This window comes from Carassius gibelio, chromosome B18, assembly GCF_023724105.1.
Source record: "Carassius gibelio isolate Cgi1373 ecotype wild population from Czech Republic chromosome B18, carGib1.2-hapl.c, whole genome shotgun sequence".
Lineage (NCBI taxonomy): Eukaryota > Metazoa > Chordata > Actinopteri > Cypriniformes > Cyprinidae > Carassius > Carassius gibelio.
Genome location: NC_068413.1, coordinates 14,181,805 through 14,202,610, shown reverse-complemented (window position 1 = coordinate 14,202,610; position 20,806 = coordinate 14,181,805). Strand labels below are relative to the sequence as shown.

Here is a 20,806-nt window from a genome sequence, read left to right as displayed (position 1 = left end):
TACTCGATGGTGAGCTTTAAGTAAAAGTGTAATATTAATAAATTAAAATGTGTCATGTAACTTGTACTCTGATGCACCTGCTGCAGGTTTCTATTCCATACAATATATATTTTTTAAAGAATTCACATAAGATTCCAAGAATATTTTTTGTTAGTTTGTTTGTTTTGTGACTGTAAATGGGTGTTTGGGTGTAAATGGGTGTTAACAGGGCAATAAAATATTTGATAAGCCTTATCTTAAACTTCTCCAAAGTCTCCGCTGACATGGTCTAACAATATAGGCTTCATAAACGCATAATTTTTTGAGATATCATCCTCAGATTTGAACTGAAGCATGACCATTGGTTATAAGTTGCAATAGTATATTCACATAATTATGTATATTAATATTTAAATATTAATATTTTATACATTTATTAAATATAATCTTAATATTTGTTGTTTTTATTTTTGAGCTTATATATCTCGATATTAATAACATCTGATTAATTTTGAGTTTTGAACTTGAGCCAAAACTCTCAAGCTTTGTAAATATATGTAGGTTATGTGTCTATTCAGAATGAATTATGAGCAGCAGCCTTTTTATTTTGGGTAGGCTATGTCATGTGCATTACTTCCCAAAATTGGGGCTGTCTGGTTAACTCATAAATACGTACCATGGGATTTTTATTTTACAAACATCAGTGTTATATATATTTTTTTCCTTCGGAAGCAGGAGAGATAAAGGTGCAAGTTTCCAGAGCTGTTTGGCGAAATCAAAGCGCCAGAGTGGGCGGAGTTTACCCAGTCTAGAACGATCTAGTATCTGTGGGGGAAAAAAGCGCGAAAGAGGCAGCAGCACTTGAATTTCTGACTCGTCGTCAGTGACAGACAAGTTCCGTTAATTCTCAAATCTAAGTTTCTTTACACCCGGTTTTGTCTTGTAACGTTATTTATTTTGTTTTCGTCTTTGTGTTGATTTCTTTAACTTTTTGCCTGAGAGGAATTCAGCGAAAACGTTTCCGTGAGAGCTCCGACGGAGACGTCTTCGCAGCCGTTAACGTTAAGCTCCGTTAATAACAGACTATTACTCAAATTTACGTTTCTTTATACACGGATTTGTCTTGTGGTTGTAAAGTTATTTATTTTGTTTTCGTCTTTGTGTTGATATCTTTCACTTTTTGCCTGAGAGGAATTCAGCGAAAACGTTTCCGTGAGAGCTCCGACGGAGACGTTTTCACAGGCTTTAACGTTAATGTATTTTTCCCACCCGTGGCCTCTGCCGGAGTTTCCATCTTGGAATCGCGGATCCTTCACAGACTGCTTATCGGGACTTCCAGAAAATCAGTAAGTAACTCTACCATCACTACTTAGAGCAAAAAATAAAAATAAAAAAAGGAAAAATAGAAAGTTCAGTGCCACACCCTTGTCAGGCTGTGGAAAGCCAAGTGTATACAGCTAGCGCTAGGAGTATAATTAGTTAGCTTTCCATCAAGATGAATTACTCGTGCAAGCACTGTAATTTCACCACAGCTTCAATTACTGCATTTGTTCGTCATTTGAGCATACACAGAAATCTAGCTAACTTTAGATTTCCATGTGGCGTAGCAAAATGCTTTGCCACTTTTGTGACTCGTGGTGCCGTTCAGAGCCACATGTACCGTTTTCACAAGAAGACCGCTAAACCAGTACTTAAAAGGAACATTGATGGAGTTGATTTGGCTTGCTCTGTTGAAGGTTGTAACTATGTGTCAGCAAATTTTCCAAGCTTACATGAACATCTTCAGTGGCATATTAAATATGGCACAGAAGTGTCATGCCCTTATATTAATTGTTTAAAACATTTCCGTGTCCGTTCAACCTTTGCCTCGCACTTGAATCGGAAACACAAGAGTATATCTACTTCTCCACGTATTAGCCAAAGTTCTACCAGTGCTGCTAGTACTAACATCACCTGTGCCTCCATGTCATCAGACAGTGAACTAGATCACACTTTTGAGACCACTTTTGACGATGATAATGACAACACAGAAGATGAAGTGGACACAGATGATTTTATGAACAATCTGGCCATGTTTTATCTCCGAATGCAGGCTAAAATGCTGTTACCAGCCAGTACAATTCAGACCTTAATAGAGGAAATACAAGAGGTACACAACACTGGTTTGACTCATCTATTGTCTAGGATGCATGAAGAGTTAACAAATCTGAATGTCCCTGAAAGTGATATTAAGAGGCTCCTTGATAATCTCTCAAAAGATAACCTTCTGAAAATGTGCAACGAAGGAGTGTTTAGAACAGATCAAACCCGTAAAACCTTCTTTAAGAGCAGATTTAGCTATGTTGAGCCAGTCAAGACTTATTTGGGCATTGATGCTAAAGGCAAAGAGAGGTTCTACCAGTACGTGCCCATCAAGGATACAGTAAAATCACTCCTCTCTCAGAACTCTGTTAAAGAACAGTATGCCCAAGCTAAAGCTGACACAGAAACAAATCCTGATGTTCTGGAAGATGTGAGAGATGGTAGAAACTTTAAAGAGAATATACTTTTACGAGATTCACCATCTTCATTGTCTCTCATCTTGTATCAGGATTCTTTCGAAGTTGCGAACCCACTGGGCTCAGGCAGAAAAAAACACAAAATACTGGCCATGTACATGACACTTGCAGAGATTGCACCACACAACAGGTCTTCCATTGATCCAATGCAACTTGTTATGTTGTGCAGAGAGGAGGATTTCCAATTTTTTGGACAAGAAAAAGTGTTCTCCACTTTAGTCAGTGACTTAAAAGAAATGGAGGAAAATGGAATTGAATATGGTGCTGAGGAGAAAATAAAAGGCTCTGTGATTGCCATTACTGGAGATAATCTGGGGTCACACAGTATTGGCGGGTTTACTGAAAACTTCAGTAAAAGCACACATTTTTGCCGGTACTGTGTCATCGACAGAGTGTCTTTTCAAACAGATCCCTGCAAATCTGGTCCTAAAAGAACCATAGAGAGTTACAAAAATAGTGTGGCAGACCTGGCAGACCAGGAGATGAACAGTGGAGTAAAATTTGACTCAATTTTCAATCAGTTGAAATATTTTCATGTTTGCCAGCCAGGGCTCCCTCCGTGCCTGGGTCATGACCTGTTTGAAGGGGTTGTTTCATTTGATCTTGCTATGTACATTAAGCACTTAGTGACAGTGGGCAAACACTTTACCTATGGTCAACTGAATCGGACTATATCACAGTTCACATACCTAGGCAGTGATGCAAATAACAAGCCATGTGAGGTTAAAACTAATGCGGAGAAGCTGGGAGGACATGCTGCTCAAAACTGGTGCCTCTTACGTCTCTTTCCTATTCTGGTTGGAGACCGAATCAAAAATCCACTTGATGATGAGGTGTGGCAGTTGTGCTTAAAGCTCAGAGAAATTGTGGATTTGATATGTGCACCCAAGATCCATACCAACCAAGTAGCATACCTTAAGATTCTCATTGAGGAATACATCCAGCTAAGAACTGCCACATTCCCAGAAAAGACACTTAAACCCAAACACCACTATCTTGTCCATTACCCAGAACTCATTCTTCAGTTTGGTCCCCTCATTAGGTTGTGGACATTGCGCTTTGAAAGCAAGCACTCATATTTTAAGCAGTGTGCAAGGAAACTGCATAACTTTAAAAACCTCTGCAGTACCTTAGCAGAAAGACACCAGTTGCTACAAGCATATTTACATGCTGGTAACTTATTTCCTCCAACTCTGCAAATGGGCCAACCAAGTAAATTTGATGACCGACTGTACCAGATTGGCATTCAGAGAGCTATCAGTCTCAAGGGTCTCCGCCCAGAAGACACTACTGAAACACCCTCTGTCACTTTCAAAGGCACTCTGTACAAAAGAGGCATGACTGTTGTAGTGGACCAAAATGACACAGGGTATCTACTTGGGAAAATACTGTTGATACTGGTAAACGAGGCAAACGTACATTTTGTTGTCCAGCAGTATCAGTCTGTGCCTGTTGTGGATCTTGGTGTTTATTGCTTACAAAGCAACTCAGAAGCACAATATCAGTGTTTGACTGTAGAGAATCTTGCAGATTATTACCCTCTTTCTGTATATAATCAATTTGGTCTTAATCTTGTTGCTCTGCATCATTCTGTGTTTCAGAAGAATGAGTAATGGACTCCATTGAGAAGGCAATACAGGCCGTGCTACCACAGCTAGATGAAGCAAAGCTTGAAACTTTAGTCAATGAGTTGGTGAAAGTAGGTGTTGAAGGACCAGATGATCTGCAGTTTATTCAAGAAGATGACATCAAACATCTGCTCACACCCATTCAGTGCAGAAAAATTATTCATTCCTTGAAAGGTGAGATTAGTTCTTTTAATTAACATATATTAGTTGATCCGCTACAATTAATAACTAAATAAATCCGCAATCATTCAATCATAATTTTGTAAAAAAAAAAAAAAAGAAAAAAAAAAAGTTGTTATATGTGGATGTTAGTGTATACCTGGTCCAAGATTCTGTCCCCTTTGGTCAGGCAGGTGACATGTTGATAGAACTTGAGGAGTACAGATTGAGGTTAGAATTATTGAAATCCCCCGCGGCAATAGATGCCCTTCTGGATGTGCAGTTTGCTGTTTGCTAATGGCAGCATATAAAGCCAAATTTGCTTAAAAAAAAAAAAAAGATGGTATATAAGGGAAAAATAAAAACTATATTCTTGCCTCTGCAATGCTGTCTCTGCACTAGATACAGTTATTCCACGCAAAACTACAGACCCACAACTTTCCAAAGAGCCTAATCACTTGATTATAGGCCCAAGTATGTAAGAACAGTGCAATACAGTACAGAAGGATAGTGGTCGCATTGCAATTGAAAACAGCATTTAAAATATTGCCCATATTCCCCCATCCATGCAGATCCCATAGTCATGCATTGCATTTGCTCTTTTTTTAAACACATTGATTTTAACATACACCTGCAATGCGGCTGGAAAAAAGCACATCATCAAAAATATTTCAATGTTAACATGTAAAATAATTTTCTTGTTTGCCATCAGTTGACCTCAAATCACCCATCTAGGCTGATTAGTAATTGAGATGAAGCCATGGCAACCATTTTTGAAATGACCCTTTTCCCAAGGTCACATTTAAATACATTGTAGTCTGTTATTTAGTATTTTTTATAGTTTGTATATTTGAACTGTACCAGAATCCAAAAAAACAAACAAAAATCATTTTATATAAATTTTGTTGGTTTAACCCTATATTGACCCACCTATAAGGACTTGACGGCCACCATTTTGATTTTTTTTTTTTTTTTTTAGTTTTAGTTTAAGTACATCTGATACTATTGTAAACCACTAAGAAAACTTTTGTTAGATTTTTTTTTTTTTGGGTCAAACCTTATTTTCACCTGACTATTCTGTGCTTTCACAGTGTGTAATGCAGGTCCTTCAAATCCCCAGCTGAGCCCTTCATCGTCTGAGCCACTGTCAGTTGCCTATTCCAGCACATGCCCCATATCATCTATAAGTCCCATCTCTGCATGGGTGAACAGTTTTGAGGTGCCATGGAACAAAGTGAGGCTGACTCTTAGAAGAGCAGTAGATGCTGGTGAGAGGCCAGCTCCGGATGACCGCAGACACTTGATAAAAGTCACTGTTGATGCGATGAGAGAGCGTTCCTTGAACCCTACTCGCAGAGAGTGTGTGGTAGTGGCTAAAGCTATAACTCAAAAATATCCAAATAGCTTTTTAGACAAAAATGAAGAGGGGGAGCTAATTGGATGTGGGTATTTCAGCGTTATAAATCAGCTCAAAACCAGAGTAGAATATTTGAATCGAGGCAACTCTCTTTCCCGTCTGAGGAAGCACAAACGCACCCAGAGAGATGATGAGGATGGTGATGATGACCAGCCAGCAGTAGCTACATGTGCAAGAATCGACAGTTATGGGTGTGTTCGTTGGCAGCCAGCGGACTATCCAGATGGGGAAACATCAGCATCATTAGAGGAAAAGAAGCTTGAGATGATTGATATATTCAGCCGAGAGGGACTAAAGGGCGCTGAGAGAGGAAGGGTAGAAGACCTAATGGCAATCACTTATGCCAAACAGCGGGAATACATCAACGCAAAGCCTTCCCCAAGCATTCTGGATGTGGGTAAAGAGTGGCCATTTCTCTTTTCACAGAAGTTTTTATTGTCACACTTCACCACTCTCACCAATGTTGAACTATACACAAGACTGAATGAAGATATGGACAAAAAGGGTAAAAGACTCCTGGATTTCTTCAGTAGTCAGATTACAAAGTGGAGGAAAGAAGTAAGAGCTGTTCTGAAGGAAGCCATAAAGAAGGACCGAGAAGGATCTGATGGCCTAGCAGCGATGCTTGTGATGTTGGCACACTTCAAAGAGCAAGAGGAGTCACTTTTTCTCATTGCTGATGTAAGTTCCTTAATTATTTAAATCTTTTATTTGGAGTTTTCAACAATTAATTGTCACATTTATTGTGGAAGAATCATTTTCCCTGATTAGAGTGAACCCCCCCCCCCCCCCTCCTCAAATTGTTAATGCAGGTTGACGAACCTCCAGTTTTTCAAGTAAATACAGGTTTGTGTCAGGTTTATGTTATTGGTGGTTGAGCACTTTTTCCTTGATAGACCTCACCTCACAATATAACCCACATGGTGCAAGCTTCTATCTCAATTCCTGGGTAAATGCTGGGTAAAGTCACTGTTGTCCACTGTGAGCACAATATTTTAATTAAGAGAAAATTGATGTAGTGTTGTAATTGATAAAGATATTGTGGTACTTAGTTAATTTTTTGTGTAAACCTTTCACAAACCTTCAGAGCAAAAAAAAAAAAGGACCATTGCTCATTGCTTCCTTATTAACAAATTTCAAAAAGCTTTTTCTATCCTAGAGATAATATACAGTCTACCTTGTTTCAAGTAACTCTTATCTTTGCTGGCATAGGAGACTACCACTCCCGCAGACGCAGAGGCCCAGCTGTCTCTCCCAGTCACTCCAAGGATCATCATGCTTGGTAAGTTTCACATTCAATGTTAACGAATCCTTTGAATGTATAGGGCACAAGCAAAGCAAAGTTTCTGGAAAACACTAGTGAATGTGTGTTGTGTCATTCTCTGCTTCTGCACCAGTCAGTAACAGCACAGTCACTCCAAATTTAAGTTATGTGGAGTAATCTCTCATCTTTAGTAGCCACCTATAATGTCGTGATTGCTATTTCAGATTGCTTGCTATGCCTGTATCACTCATAGTTTTTCTATCAGCAAACCAGTTATTGCTGCTTAAAGGATTAGTTCACCTCAAAATGAAAATTTCCTAATAATTTACTCTCACCCCAATGCCATCCAAGATATCCATCTCTTTCTTTCCTCAGTGGAAGAGAAATTAAGTCTGAGGAAAACATTTCTGGATTTTTCTTTGAATAATGGACTTCAATTGTAACCAACGTTTTGAAGTCCAAATCAATGCAGTTCAATTGTTAGGATTGAGCTGGGAACTACATCATCACATCGAAAGGTCGCGCTCCATTTCGCTGGCCATCTTTGTGTATTTCCACCGGCGATATCGAGCGCAACCTTTCGACATGTAGTTCCCAGCTCAATCCTAACAATTGTAGTTAAAAAGTATATAAATTATTATAATTTTTTTTTTTAGAAAATGACCAATCATTTCGCTAGATAAAACCCTAATCCTCAGCTGGGATCCTGCACAGCCCGTTGAAGCACTTCATCTTTGAAACTGCATTGATTTAGACTTCAAAACGTTGGTTACAATTGAAGTCCATTATTCGAAGAAAAATCCAGAAATGTTTTAATCAGACTTAATTTCTCTTCCACTGAGGAAAGAAAGACATGGATATCTTGGATGGCATTGGGGTGAGTAAATTATTAGGAAATTTTCATTTTGAGGTGAACTAATCCTTTAAAAGAACACTCCACCGTTTTTTGAAATAGGGCTTATTCACATTATTTCCTGCATTTAGATAGGTGGGCAAATGCATTTTTGTGTCAGTGCATGCATTGTTTTAGTTTGACTGGGTCGGCGTTAGCTTAGCTTAGCACAATGAATGGAATTCTTTGTTGCCAGCTAGCATGGCCTGAGTAAAAGTGATCAAAATTTTTTAAAAAACCCACCTAATTACTTCTTGTGGCCTGCGTATTCACAACGAGTACAAATAGCGATCCAGATTAACACTAGGCGATTTCCTAGGCAGATATTGACTTGGGACTATATCATGGGGAAGCACAGGCGAAGCACTGCTACTTCGTCGCAGAGATATCACGCAACACATGAAAACATCAACTCTATGTGAATACAGGTATAATATGGGTCGATCTATACATGCGTCATGATTAAAATAATCACTTACTCTGTGGACAGCTGTCCATTTGGTCCATTCGGCGTGGGGCGTTTTTTCCAGTTCACTTTGTCACACCGGAAAAAAAAATCGAGTACTGCAGAATGGATCAGCGCCGTGAAATCCTCTGTAGATGTGACACACACAACTTCGGGCACGCTCATCTTGATTTGACGTGTTGAGCCTGGTCATCAATGGCAAAAACATGTCCCACTCTCTACAGCACAGACACTCTATTTCCGTCGGCATAGATTGGCATATTCCCCCACATTCACACCACCAGTTCATGTTGGCTCTCATCCTCACGTCCTCAGGCTGTTGAGCGAACGCAACCTCCTCCTCCTGTCGTTCTATTTCCAAAGCACGCAGCTCGTCTTCTGTAAACTCTGGTTCAAATAGGTATTGACTGTCTTGACTGTTCTTGACTGTCTGAGAAGTCACCCTCTTCGTCTCTCTCAAAATCAGCCATGTTCATCGCCATTCGTGTACTGTAAGGAAAATAGCCAGGCAGCTACTATTCACGCCGGTATGTTGACGGAAGTCGTGGGATTTCATGTGTTGCGTGATATCTCTGCGCCGAAGTAGCAGTGCTTCGCCTAAGCAGCAGTGCTTCGCCTGTGCTTCCCCATAATATAGTCCCAAGTCAATATCTGCCTAGGAAATCGCCTAGTGTTAATCTGGATCGCTATTTGTACTCATTGTGAATACGCAGGCCACAAGAAGTAATTAGGTGGGGTTTTTTTTATTTTTTTGATCACTTTTACTCAGGCCATGCTAGCTGGCAACAAAGGATTCCATTCATTGTGCTAAGCTAAGCTAACGCCGACCCAGTCAAACTAAAACAATGCATGCACTGACACAAAAATGCATTTGCCCACCTATCTAAATGTAGGAAATAATGTGAATAAGCCCTATTTCAAAAAAAAGGAGTGTTCCTTTAAAGGGTTAGTTCAGCCAAAAATAAAAATTATGTCATTAATGACTCACCCTCATGTCGTTCCAAACCCGTAAGACCTCTTCGTAACACGGTTTAAGATATTTTAGGTTTAGTCCGAGAGCTTTCTGACCCTCCATTGAGAATGTATGTACGGTATACTGTCCACGTCCAGAGAGGTAATAAAAACATCATCAAAGTAGTCCATGTGACATCAGAGGGTCCGTTAGAATTTGTTGAAGCATCGAATATACATTTTGCTACAAAAATAACAAAAATTACGACTTTATTCAGCATTTTCTTCTCTTCCGGGTCTGTTGTGAGCGCGTTCACAACACTGCAGTGACGCCCCTGACGTACAATGCTGCTGACGTGTTTTCTTTGTTATTGGTTGCACCAGAAAACACGTCAGCAGCGTCGTACGTCAACAGTCGCGTTCACAACAGACACGGAAGAGAAGACAATCCTGAATAAAGTCGTAGTTTTTGCTATTTTTGGACCAAAATGTATTTTCGATGCTTCAAAAAATTCTAACTGACCATCTGATGTCACACGGACTACTTTGATGATGTTTTTATTACCTTTCTGGACATGGACAGTAGACCGTACACACAGCTTCAATGGAGGGACTGAGAGCTCTCGGACTAAACCTAAAATATCTTAAACTGTGTTCCGAAAATAAAAGGAGGTCTTATGGGTTTGGAACGACATGAGGGTGAGTCATTAATGACATAATTTTCATTTTTGGCTGAACTAACCCTTTAATGCATTGCTTCGAAGATATGTATGCTCCCTGCCCTGTTTTTACAATAATTTATGTGGAGAAAATCTTTTATAGAATGTATTACTATGAAATATAATTTGTGATGACTCTTGTCTTTACTAAGGAGAGACAATCCTGACTGCAAAAAAATGGATGCTGTCGATCGAGGGGAGGGTCGTAATCCCACCTGGTGCTCACATGGCAGACTTCACCACTGCCTTGGCCGCTCTCTTCGCCTGTTACTATGTATTCAATCTAGAGTATCAGGTGGAAGCCAGCACAACACTGGAGTTTGTTCAGAGGTATTTTTTATCTTAAATAGTTTGATTACAGTGTAAAAGCAAATTGACAATTGAAAAGCTGTTCAAAATCATCTTCTCCCTTTAAAATTAGGGGTGTGAACTGACACTGGTCTCACGGTTCGGTTCGATTACGATTATCATGTCATCGATTCAGTTCAATTCGATATCACAATGCATCGCGATGCACCGCATACTCAATTTGACATTTTTCTTCAAAAGTGATGAGTGCGCGTGTGTGTGCTCGCCTGTTGAAACAGTGACATTCCAGTTGGGAGTAAAGCTTGTTTATGCCATTAAGAAAAGAAAAATCTGTCATATAAATTGTTTTAAAGAAATATTCATTTAAAAGCAGCGTTTATTAATCGGTGTATTATGTTACCATTAAAGATGCACGCATCAACCGTCGCTGAGTCCGCTGTTGAAGGTAACTATCATCCATTTATAATCACGCATAACAACACAGAATAATAGTAATTTGACCATCGGGTGCGGATACTTAAGTCAGAGAAAATTGTTGGGGCGGGTGGATGATTTATTTTTGGCTGTGGATTCAGCGTTGGAGCTCGTCCGTGCATCTCTAAAAGCAATCAGACTCTGCCAGGCGTTAACAGCTCTGGGTGAAAACGGCTAACGTGGTTTATCAAGTTAGTGGTATTACCTCCTGCATATTCTATTTGTGCGTGACATGAGTGCACAAAGTGCGTCTTCTTCAGGATGTGCTTACCAGGTTGTTCATAAAAGCTGAAATGTGCCCAGATGTAGGCTTTAAAGGTAGTTGGAGCATCTTTAATTACTCGCACTCGCGTCTCGCCTCCCTCTGCCATTGTATGCTACCGCGACAAATGACGTCAGAAAAGTGTCAGTACATTATAATCGGTTATGGTCTATTACTGAACCGATACCGTATCGTCCTCATCTGCATCGTAGAAACGATAAATTTTGACACCCCTATTTAAAATGTTATGTAATTGGGCTGGGCGATATGGCTGAAAACTGTATCACAATATAAGTGTTTCATATTGGTCGATATCGATAATTATTGATATTTTTATGACCTATTTAAAATAAGGACCAGGAGAAAAATATATTACATTTAAACATTTTTATTTTAAACTTAAAGGATTAGTTCACCTCAAAACGAAAATTTCTTTCTTTCTTCAGTGGAAAAGAAATTAAGTTTTTTGAGGAAACAATAGCAACCAATGGTGTGATTGGCAAAGGACAAAAAAGCAGGAAAATATAATGCGCACCTATCATGACGCAGTGACAGCACGTGTGATTATTCCAGTAGTTAGGACATCGCACAAGATTTGTGTTAACACAGAACACATTTCATCACTGGATAGTGTTTGTCGTTTATTTAAAGTGTGGTTTATGTCAGCTGAATGTGCTGAACGCTTTTCAGAGAAGATAAGGCAACGTTATTTTAGTACAATTCACACCCAGCGGTAATTCAGGGAAAAAAATCTCGGAATGCTTCACCTGAAACTTCGGTCTTCCAACCTATCATTGTGTCAGTTCTCAATTGATTTTGATGGTAATATCAATTTTAATTAATATGCGCAAAGAAGGGAGAGAGAGCAAGACAGTTTGAAGACTGAGAGTGTGCGCGCGATGCCGGAGGAGGGGCTCTCTTTCTCTCTCTGCTCGTTCTCTCAGTAACATGCGCTTGCCTGTCAGAATTGGCGCAGCAGTCAGTCATCTTATCTACATCACCGATCAAACAAGGCTTTCCACTTATCACTCCACGTCAGTTCTGTTATTGAAGAATCCAACACAAGACAACAATATGGTGCAACTAAACTGTTACATGATTGGCTGGTAGTGTGTTACTCCCTATGTTGCTAGGTTACCAGTGAGTGAGTGCCTTTGTTCATGCAAAGAAAAAAAAAAAATCGAACGTTTTATCGAACGCATTTTTTATTGATATTGATTACATGTCTATCGCGATACATATTGTTAATGTTTTATGGCCCAGCCCTATTATGTAAAGTATCTGAGTATCTAAATAGTGTAGGTTGAAGCCTCCTAACAATTTGAATGCTTTAGGAGGACTGTTGGGCATGTACACACTATATTTTTTACATAAAACCTTTTGGGAGTAATTAAGCTCTTAATTCTTCATTTTTTTTTTCAGGCCATCTGATGTTGAGAATATATCTTCTGGTTGAAGAATTGTAGCTTGTTCAGGAGGTTCTCTGTTGTTTTCCACGTCTCAGATCTTTAAAGGAGTATGGTGTTAATGCTTGAGTCGAATAGCCGTAGTTTGGTCTTGAGTGTCAAATGCAGCTCTTGCCTTGCCCATTCTTGTGGTTAACCATCAAGCTGGCCAGTGTCTTTCTGTTTGCACTTTGGTCGTTGTGCTAATGTGGAGACCTGTCTCAGCTGACTTCTGTTCTACCCCTCTCAGTTTCTCTTACATTTGTTGGTGTTTTTGGGACAGTAATGTGATATAATCTGCAAAGTCTAGGTCGTCCAGTTGTGTAAATGGGGTCCATTGGATCCCATTGCGCCTGTTGTCAGTGGCTTGCAGCATGATCTAGTCGGCTGCATGATCTAGTCGGCCGCATGATCTAGTCGTCCTTCGAAGAGGAATGGTAATCGAGAAAGTAGACAGCCTTGACTAACTCCTGTTGAGATGTGAAATGCCTCTGTCAGCTGGCCTTTATGTATGATTCTACACTGCTCACTGCACTTACAGTTATTCATTAATGTGCGCATATTGTCCCATCCCCTAATTCCTATACTCATGTTCATAGGTTTTTAGTCAGGATTAATCCTGACTCCAACAAGTGCACTGCCAAGGAGCAGATGAGCAAGACGACTGGGAGAGTGGTGAAGCGGAAGACTTCATACATGAACCCCCATGTAATCTCCTTCATCAGGGACTTCACGGAGTTCTATTTGCTAACTGACTAGATACAGGTGAGGTTCTGATAATAGCTTTAATAATAATTATAATACAATTAATAATATAGGTATCTGTGGGTTTAATATAATTAATCATAATTTGATAATAATAATAATAATAATAATAATTATTAGGAATGCACCAATACTGGTATCGATATCGGGCCGATACTAAGCTCAATGTTCTCGTACTCGTAAAAATGATTTTTTTTACTCCGATACCAACAACCGATACCAGGCGTGTAAATAGTGTTTGTGTTTAGAAAAAGAAACACTGACAACAGAGGGTATAATGGGGATAAAAAAGGCAGTATATGAAGTAAATCTATCTTACTAGTGAAATATTAAACGAAATATAGTAAAACACATTGCTTTGGTGCGCGAGCTGATAAGAGAAAAACGTGCTGTGGCTTGAGCGTGCAGCGGGACAGACGCGTGAGCTAGTTGAGCGCATCCATTTATCCAAACGTCATTGGAAAGTTTGTAGTTCAGTCAGATGTAAATGGCAAAGAAAGTCAAACAAGACAATGTAGCTTATCAACGTTAACTGACGAGAGAGAGAGACTTGTTGATTGCTCTTGATTGACTAAATCATATATGTAAGTAAAACATAAACTGTTACCTTATTTATTAGGGCTGGGTAAAAAAATATAGATTTTTTTATTTTAATTGATTCTCATTTTTGCAAAACTGATACTGATTCTTAAACATTTTCATCGAGACATCAGTAGCTATATTACTAATATCAGTGATACACGCCTTCATTCATAAAAATATTCCATTAACATATAGGGCTGGGTAGGGGTGGGTACCGAAAGCTGGTATTAAACGGGCCCCGGGGCTGAATTTTGAAAGACCGCTGTATCGATAAGCTCGGACGTTATCGGTTATGCTGTTGGTACTTGGAAAAATACACGTAATGTTATTATTGCTATAAAGACGTTTTATTTCGCCAACCTTTTCTATATACCATAATATTAAACCATTTGTCTGTGATGCATTTTTGCTATTCGCAGTCCGAGACAGAGAGATGTCCACAGTGCGCACATGACAGCCCTAATGAGTGACGTTGGAGGACAGAACTAAACATTCAAACATAGCCTGGTTACACTTCAGATTTGTGATTACTCTGATTTTATTTTAGATTTTGGCTTCCAAAGATTATAATAATAATATATTTGAGGTAAAACCATTAAAAACTATAGCTGCATTCTGTATAGCGCAACTTAATTCCCTTTGCAGCAGTAGGCTACGCTCTCATTTTTCCCTAAAACTTAAACGTCACGACAGAATCAGATTCAGCATTCAGTGATTGTTGTAAAATGCAGTCTAGCTACTGTTGCTAAATTGTGGAGACGCGTTTAATAATAAAAAGAGCTATTAATAGCACAAAAATATGCTCATGAGATGCTGTTCCCAAGGTGGCGCACGCAACGAGATGAGCAAATTATACTTTCAGTTTCATGTGCACATCTAAACTAGCAAATGTACACAAAAATATGTCTAAAATGGACGTAGGTATGGAAATAGTTGTCAGAAAATATAGCGCATCAGTCGCCTATTAGATCTGCACTCGGTCTTAAAGGGTCAGTGTCTAATAAACATGCTGACGATTGCACCATTACTGTGAATTAAACAAAAAAAAGGCTTAAATGAATAACTTCAGCTTTAATAAGCATTAATCTATCTATGATAAACGATGCAGCGTTATTTTACATTTGATTGCTTTACTAGAATTCTGTTTAGACCATACCTGAACAGTAGTAGACCTTCCTGAAATGAAAGCACTGTGTAGGCCTATATAATGTGTATCTTTGTTAATTGTTTATCTTTTGTTATGTATATATATATATAATATATATATATATATATTTATCAAAGAGTACCGACAAGAATACCGTTAAAGTATCGGATCGATCGATCGAAGCCGTATCGGTAAGAGTAGTAATACCATTAAAACCTTAACGATTCAGATATTCCAATTCGATTTCGATTCGCAAGCTTTCGATTCTTGATTTTAAATTAATAATAAGAAATTAAGAGCCACAAACCTGTATATTAAACTCTTTTTATTTTAGGTACACTTGGGTACATTAAAACAGAACCCAACTCTATATTTCAAATGAATAGAGAGGATTTTTATGCAAGTCAGAACAGTCGCTTGCCTTGATCAAACATGATCAGGTTATTTTATGTTTAAGATTTAACATGCATAAAATCTCACAGCATTAGCTGTAACATGGAGGCTGCAAGCCTATGAACAGTGTAGGAAAACTAATACCGGCTTTTGGGTGATAGATAAATATCAGGGTCTGAATTGCGTTTCATTATTCAGTTAAAAGAAAATTATTAACTCACCCTCCATTTCTCTCAGCCGCCAAAACGAATTTTTGTCCCGCCAAAGCCATTTGAATGGTGTGATGTAGATGACTGCTGCACTTGTGACAGGGCGCATGTTACTGATAGAACGAGCAGAGAGCCCTGGCCGCGCACGCACTCTCACAGTCGTCAAACTGTCTTGCTCTCTCTCGCTCCCTCAGGCATGTTCCTGTGGCTCAGTGGTGTAGAGCATTGCGTTAGCAGCGCAAAAGGTTATGGGTTCAATTCCCAGGGGAACACATGTTAGGAAATAAATGTTAGCCTGAATGCACTGCAAGTCGCTTTGGATAAAAGCATCTGCTAAATGCATAAATGTAAATCTAAATATTAATCAAAATCAATTGAGAATTGACATGATGGTAAAAGATCGGAAGACCGAAGTTCATGTCGAGCATTCAGAGATTTTGTTTCCCCTGAATTACCGCTGGGTGTGAATTGTGCTAAAGAAAACGTTGCCTTATGTACTCTGAAAATTGTTCTGCATCACCTGAAATATAAACACTTTCAATAAACAAACAAAAAACTATCCAGTGATGAAATGTTTCCTGTGTTGACAAAAATCTTGTGCAATGTCCTAAACTCCCGGGATAATAAAGCGCGTGCCATAGTCCGCTACTGACACGTCCGATTCTCGAACTAATGACTCATTTGAACTGATTACATTTAATGAATGGTTAAAACAACTGATCTGTCCAACACTGAACTCGCGAGTCGTCTGAATCGGTGTATAACAAATTGGTAACACTTTACAATATGGTTCGATTTATTAAACTGGTTAACTACATTAGTTAACATTAACTAATAATAAACTGCACTTCTACAGCATTTATTAATCTTTCTAAATGTTAATTTCACTATTTACTAGTAGCCTCCATTATTAAAATAAAAAGTTGTATTTGTTAAAAGAACACTCCCCTTTTTTTGGAAATAGGCTCATTTTACAACTCCCCCAGAGTTAAACAGTTTAGTTTTACCATTTTCGAAACCATTCAGCTGATCTAATGTGTTTTCTTCTTTAATTTCAGGGCTCCAACTAGGATTCTAGGTCTCCAAGGTCAGGGCATGCAAGAGGCCATAGTGGCAGGGGAAGTTTATTTTCCTTTCTGTTTTAAATGTTCATGCAAATGTTAAATATTTTTTTTTTTTTTTTAAATGTTCAATGTTTTATTTTATTTCAGTATTGCCATAGTGTTATTTATTACTCTTTAGAATGTGGTAATAATCAGTTATTTAAAAAGCTTCAAAGTAGTTAAATATTTTGACCGTGTTGTATCAATTTGCGTTATTGTTCTGCCATAGCAACCAGTCATGTGGAACTAGTGAATGAACTAGTAACAGTTTGCTCTGTAACTTTACAAAACTTGTAATGAAATAGCCTCGTTTTGTAAAATTTTCTTAAGTCAGTAATTAAATTTAGCAACAGTAGAATACGCAGATAATAGACTTCACGCCATTAAAAATTACAAACACAGAATGTTCGTTAACTTTGGATGGCATAATGACATGTTGTCCAGTGTCAATTATCCCTTTATGTTGTACCTGTTTTGTCATTCCTGTTCACCAAATGTTTTTAAATAAATAACTGTTAACAATTTTCTTATTGTCTGCAGTTGATTGCAGGGTTTAAGAATATGGGTGATTCTTTTAATGATGGCTAATATTAAGTCATAGTGATACAGTATTTAAATTGTACAGTGAAAAACTGAATTTACAGTGATTAACTGTTATCTACTGCTTATAGTACTGTATTGCATACAATACATAAAAACAGTGCTTAACTGTTTTTTGTATGTAAATACAACTAAAATCACAGTGTTTCATTGTTTTTTTTATTTTACAGTGAATACACAAAATACTGTAAATGGAAGTACAGTACCCTTACTGTAAAACGTATTCACAGTAACTTACTGGCAACAATTAGCCAGTAAGTTACTGTAAATACAACTAAAATCACAGTATTTAATTGTTTTTGATTTCACAGTGTATACATAAAATACTGTAAATGGAAGTACAGTACCCTTACTGTAAAACATATTCACAGTAACTTACTGGCAACAATTAGCCAGTAAGTTACTGTAAATACAACTAAAATCACAGTATTTAATTGTTTTTGATTTCACAGTGTATACATAAAATACTGTAAATAGAATTACAGTACCCTTACTGTAAAACATATTCACAGTAACTTACTGGCTAATTGTTGCCAGTAAGTTACTGTAAATTTTACGGTAAATTTTTTACAGTGTGATGCAGTGACAGTGGCATCCAATGCAGACATTGTGTTAAAACCTTTCTAAGCTGCAATTAGTGCAATTACAACTGTCTTCATACACTTTTGTAAATCCTGTGTACAAATGCCACGTGGCCTCTCCGTTTTTAGTGTCATTATAATTACCTGACTATGCTTGCCTTTGTGTGAACATCCACAAAACTGGAACACTTTCTGAATGTATAAAAGCAGTAGGCTAAATTTAGAAAGGAAAATATAAAAGATGAAACAGAAGAGCGAATAATATGTAATTATGTAATCGATAAAGTAACTGTAATCTGATCAATAGTATTTTCAAATGTAATATAATAATTACATAACATATTCCAGATTACATGTAAACAGTTACTCCCTGTGCGTTGATTGTACTTTTGATAAATAGCATCACTCTTCTTGAAGGTGTGATGGTTTAGTCTGACTGGCTCATATCCCTGTGAAGTTGCCGAGGGGTTTAGTCATGCTGCTTGCATCTCCACTCTGCCACAGCATGAGGTACGGATTCTTTTTGATGTCTGCTTGACGTATTTCAGCGAGACCCCTGATCAAAGTCTACAAACGTGCAACTCTACACCATTTTTGGTCTGTGCCAAGAGACATTTATATGTCAACTGACTGTACCTGTGTGCACCTTCTGTGGGTTTGCAAAGAGCATAATGGCAATATGTTGCCATTCTAACATCAATTGTCAGTAAATGAGAGATCTAACAGATAACAAATACGGTGTGTCAAACCAAAATTTCATTTTTTTTTTCAGTTAAAGAGATGTGAAAAGACTGTCATGATTTGTTCACCCTTATGTCTTTCCAAACCTTTATGACTTTCTTTATTTTGTGGAACAGATATTGAAATCAAAAGCAAATGCTGGTGTACTCACCTGATATTCAGTTGTATAATTATGCCTCTGGGGTGATTATTTATATTCATAGATGTGATTTATATTATGACACTGAATATTAAATAGGTAAAACAGCTTAATGTACTGACTGAGTGATATTGACCAACTGTATCATCTTCATTGTTCTGTTGATGGGATCTTAAAATTGTTTCATTCACTGACATTCACTGTTCCCTCTGCACTGCCGCATGCAGATGCACCGTCTGCTGTTGTGCATGCCTCACTGTCCCCTTCCTTTCATCTGCGTACATAATGGATGTCCATCTGTGAGACACTCATAAACAGAAGAAGGAGATGCAGATGTTAGCAGGACAATGCAGATGGCACGCATCACTCTCGCTGTCATCTGCCCCGCTGGCCTGCGGGCCGACCACATCAGAGCAAAAAGAGCTTCTCTTTAGATGAGGGTGCCAAGAGCTTTTGAAAGTTATGAAAGAATGATTGGACTTGATTTTGGTGCTTTCTGTTTTATAGCAATATTCAGGATGGGCGATTACTATTTATTTGCAAGTAGATAACACATTGAATACCCTTCTGAATGCTACATTGACTGAATGCAGTAATGACCATTGTTTGGCAGGACAGGAATAGAAAATATTTTCCTTTTGCTGTCAGAACAAAAAAGAGATCTACATCAGAGGATTCATTTTATTGTAATTATTTCACATGTAATGTATTTAAAATACAACAATAACATTTTTACAGGAGGTTTTGTTTGTTTTTTTATCATAACCCAGTTTATAGTGTTTTGTATATCCTACTGTACACTTGATATTCAATATAAAATCTGGTTCCTGAAGCAAAACAATGTACAGCCAAAGGCTGCCTTCAAATGCTTTCAGAATTATTCCATATTTACAACTGGAAAACAGTCAGAGATAATTTTGATACCCAGTTTCTGAGTTGGACAGGCCATAAATTTGAAACATGGTGAAGGAGAGACACATAGCCGTAGTACTGTAAAGTTTTTTTTACATCACCTGCCTTGTTTGTATTGAACACAGTGGTAATAGAACATATTTGACCAAAATATTGTCAGCCAGCTCAATATCTTGATAGCGCAGTAAATTTGGATTCTACATTTTATTCAAAACCTGCTGGATATTGACTAAACATTTTCTATGCCTGTGGGCATTAATAAGATTTGCCCAAGAAACAGGAAAGAATGAACTCATGAATTCCATCTACCATCCACCATGATTTCAAATCTTTCCAACATCAAAGCTTTTGAATGAGACAAATTCGTAATTACAACTTCAGAAATGGGAAGTAGGCAGTTTCTGAATTTACTTAAAGTCAGCATCAGTTATTCTACAGTTAGTTCAGGTTATCAAATTTGATTGGATAATTGGATAAAAATTAAATAATTAATTTACCAATTAATTCAAAACAGTAATTAATTTATTTATTTATTTATTTATTTTCACTTGATATCCAGTGTAGGGGCCCTATCATACACCCGGGAAAATGCGGACCAAGGAGCGGCACAAATGTCTTTGCTAGTTTCATCCCGACGCAGTTCTCATTTTCCTGTCCTGCGCCATGTTGCTTAAATAGCAAATGCATTTACAACCATTTGTGCACTCAGGGTTGTGCCGGACTGAAAACGAGGTGTGGTATTTTGAGGAACTGAAAATAGACTGCACCATAGACCAACTCAAAGTCTAAAGTCTGCAGCATGTTTTTTCTTTGTTTTTTAAAGAGCGCTTTAGTACAGGCGGGTCCACAGTGTGCAGCGTACACTCTGCTTATTACACACACAGGGATGCACAGTAGCACACAAACATGCCAGATACAAACAATTAAAGGATTACGATGTCAAAAAAAATATTATTGTGTAGGTTATTTATATATATATATATATATATATATATATATATATGTGCCTACATCTCATAATGGATAGTCATCACATCACATGTATCAGAATTAGGCTCCCTATTTGCTTGCGCATGAGCAGCTCCATTTCATCTCGGAGACGTGTTCTGTA

The 20,806-nt window shown here is 38.0% G+C and overlaps 1 protein-coding gene across 1 annotated transcript; it reads left to right on the top strand.

Moving 5' to 3' along the window:
- The first annotated feature begins 1,176 nt into the window (after window positions 1–1,176).
- On the top strand, window positions 1,177–17,248 carry LOC127977879 (uncharacterized). The gene is made up of 7 exons (XM_052583066.1): window positions 1,177–1,325; window positions 4,139–4,339; window positions 5,416–6,422; window positions 6,954–7,023; window positions 10,186–10,363; window positions 13,123–13,288; window positions 16,678–17,248. Exons 2-6 carry the CDS (start codon window positions 4,150–4,152, stop codon window positions 13,280–13,282), a joined length of 1,605 nt encoding a protein of 534 aa, XP_052439026.1. The 5' UTR covers window positions 1,177–1,325; window positions 4,139–4,149; the 3' UTR covers window positions 13,283–13,288; window positions 16,678–17,248.
- Window positions 17,249–20,806: the final 3,558 nt, after the last annotated feature.

What these genes read in the sequence shown, in the direction of transcription:
- LOC127977879 (XM_052583066.1), top strand. Translation starts at nt 4,150, where the DNA reads ATGGACTCCATTGAGAAGGCAATACAGGCCGTGCTACCACAGCTAGAT. An exon ending in TCCAAGGATCATCATGCTTG is followed by an intron (nt 7,024 to 10,185) that starts GTAAGTTTCACA and finishes GTCTTTACTAAG; the next exon opens with GAGAGACAATCCTGACTGCA. An exon ending in ACACTGGAGTTTGTTCAGAG is followed by an intron (nt 10,364 to 13,122) that starts GTATTTTTTATC and finishes TCATGTTCATAG; the next exon opens with GTTTTTAGTCAGGATTAATC.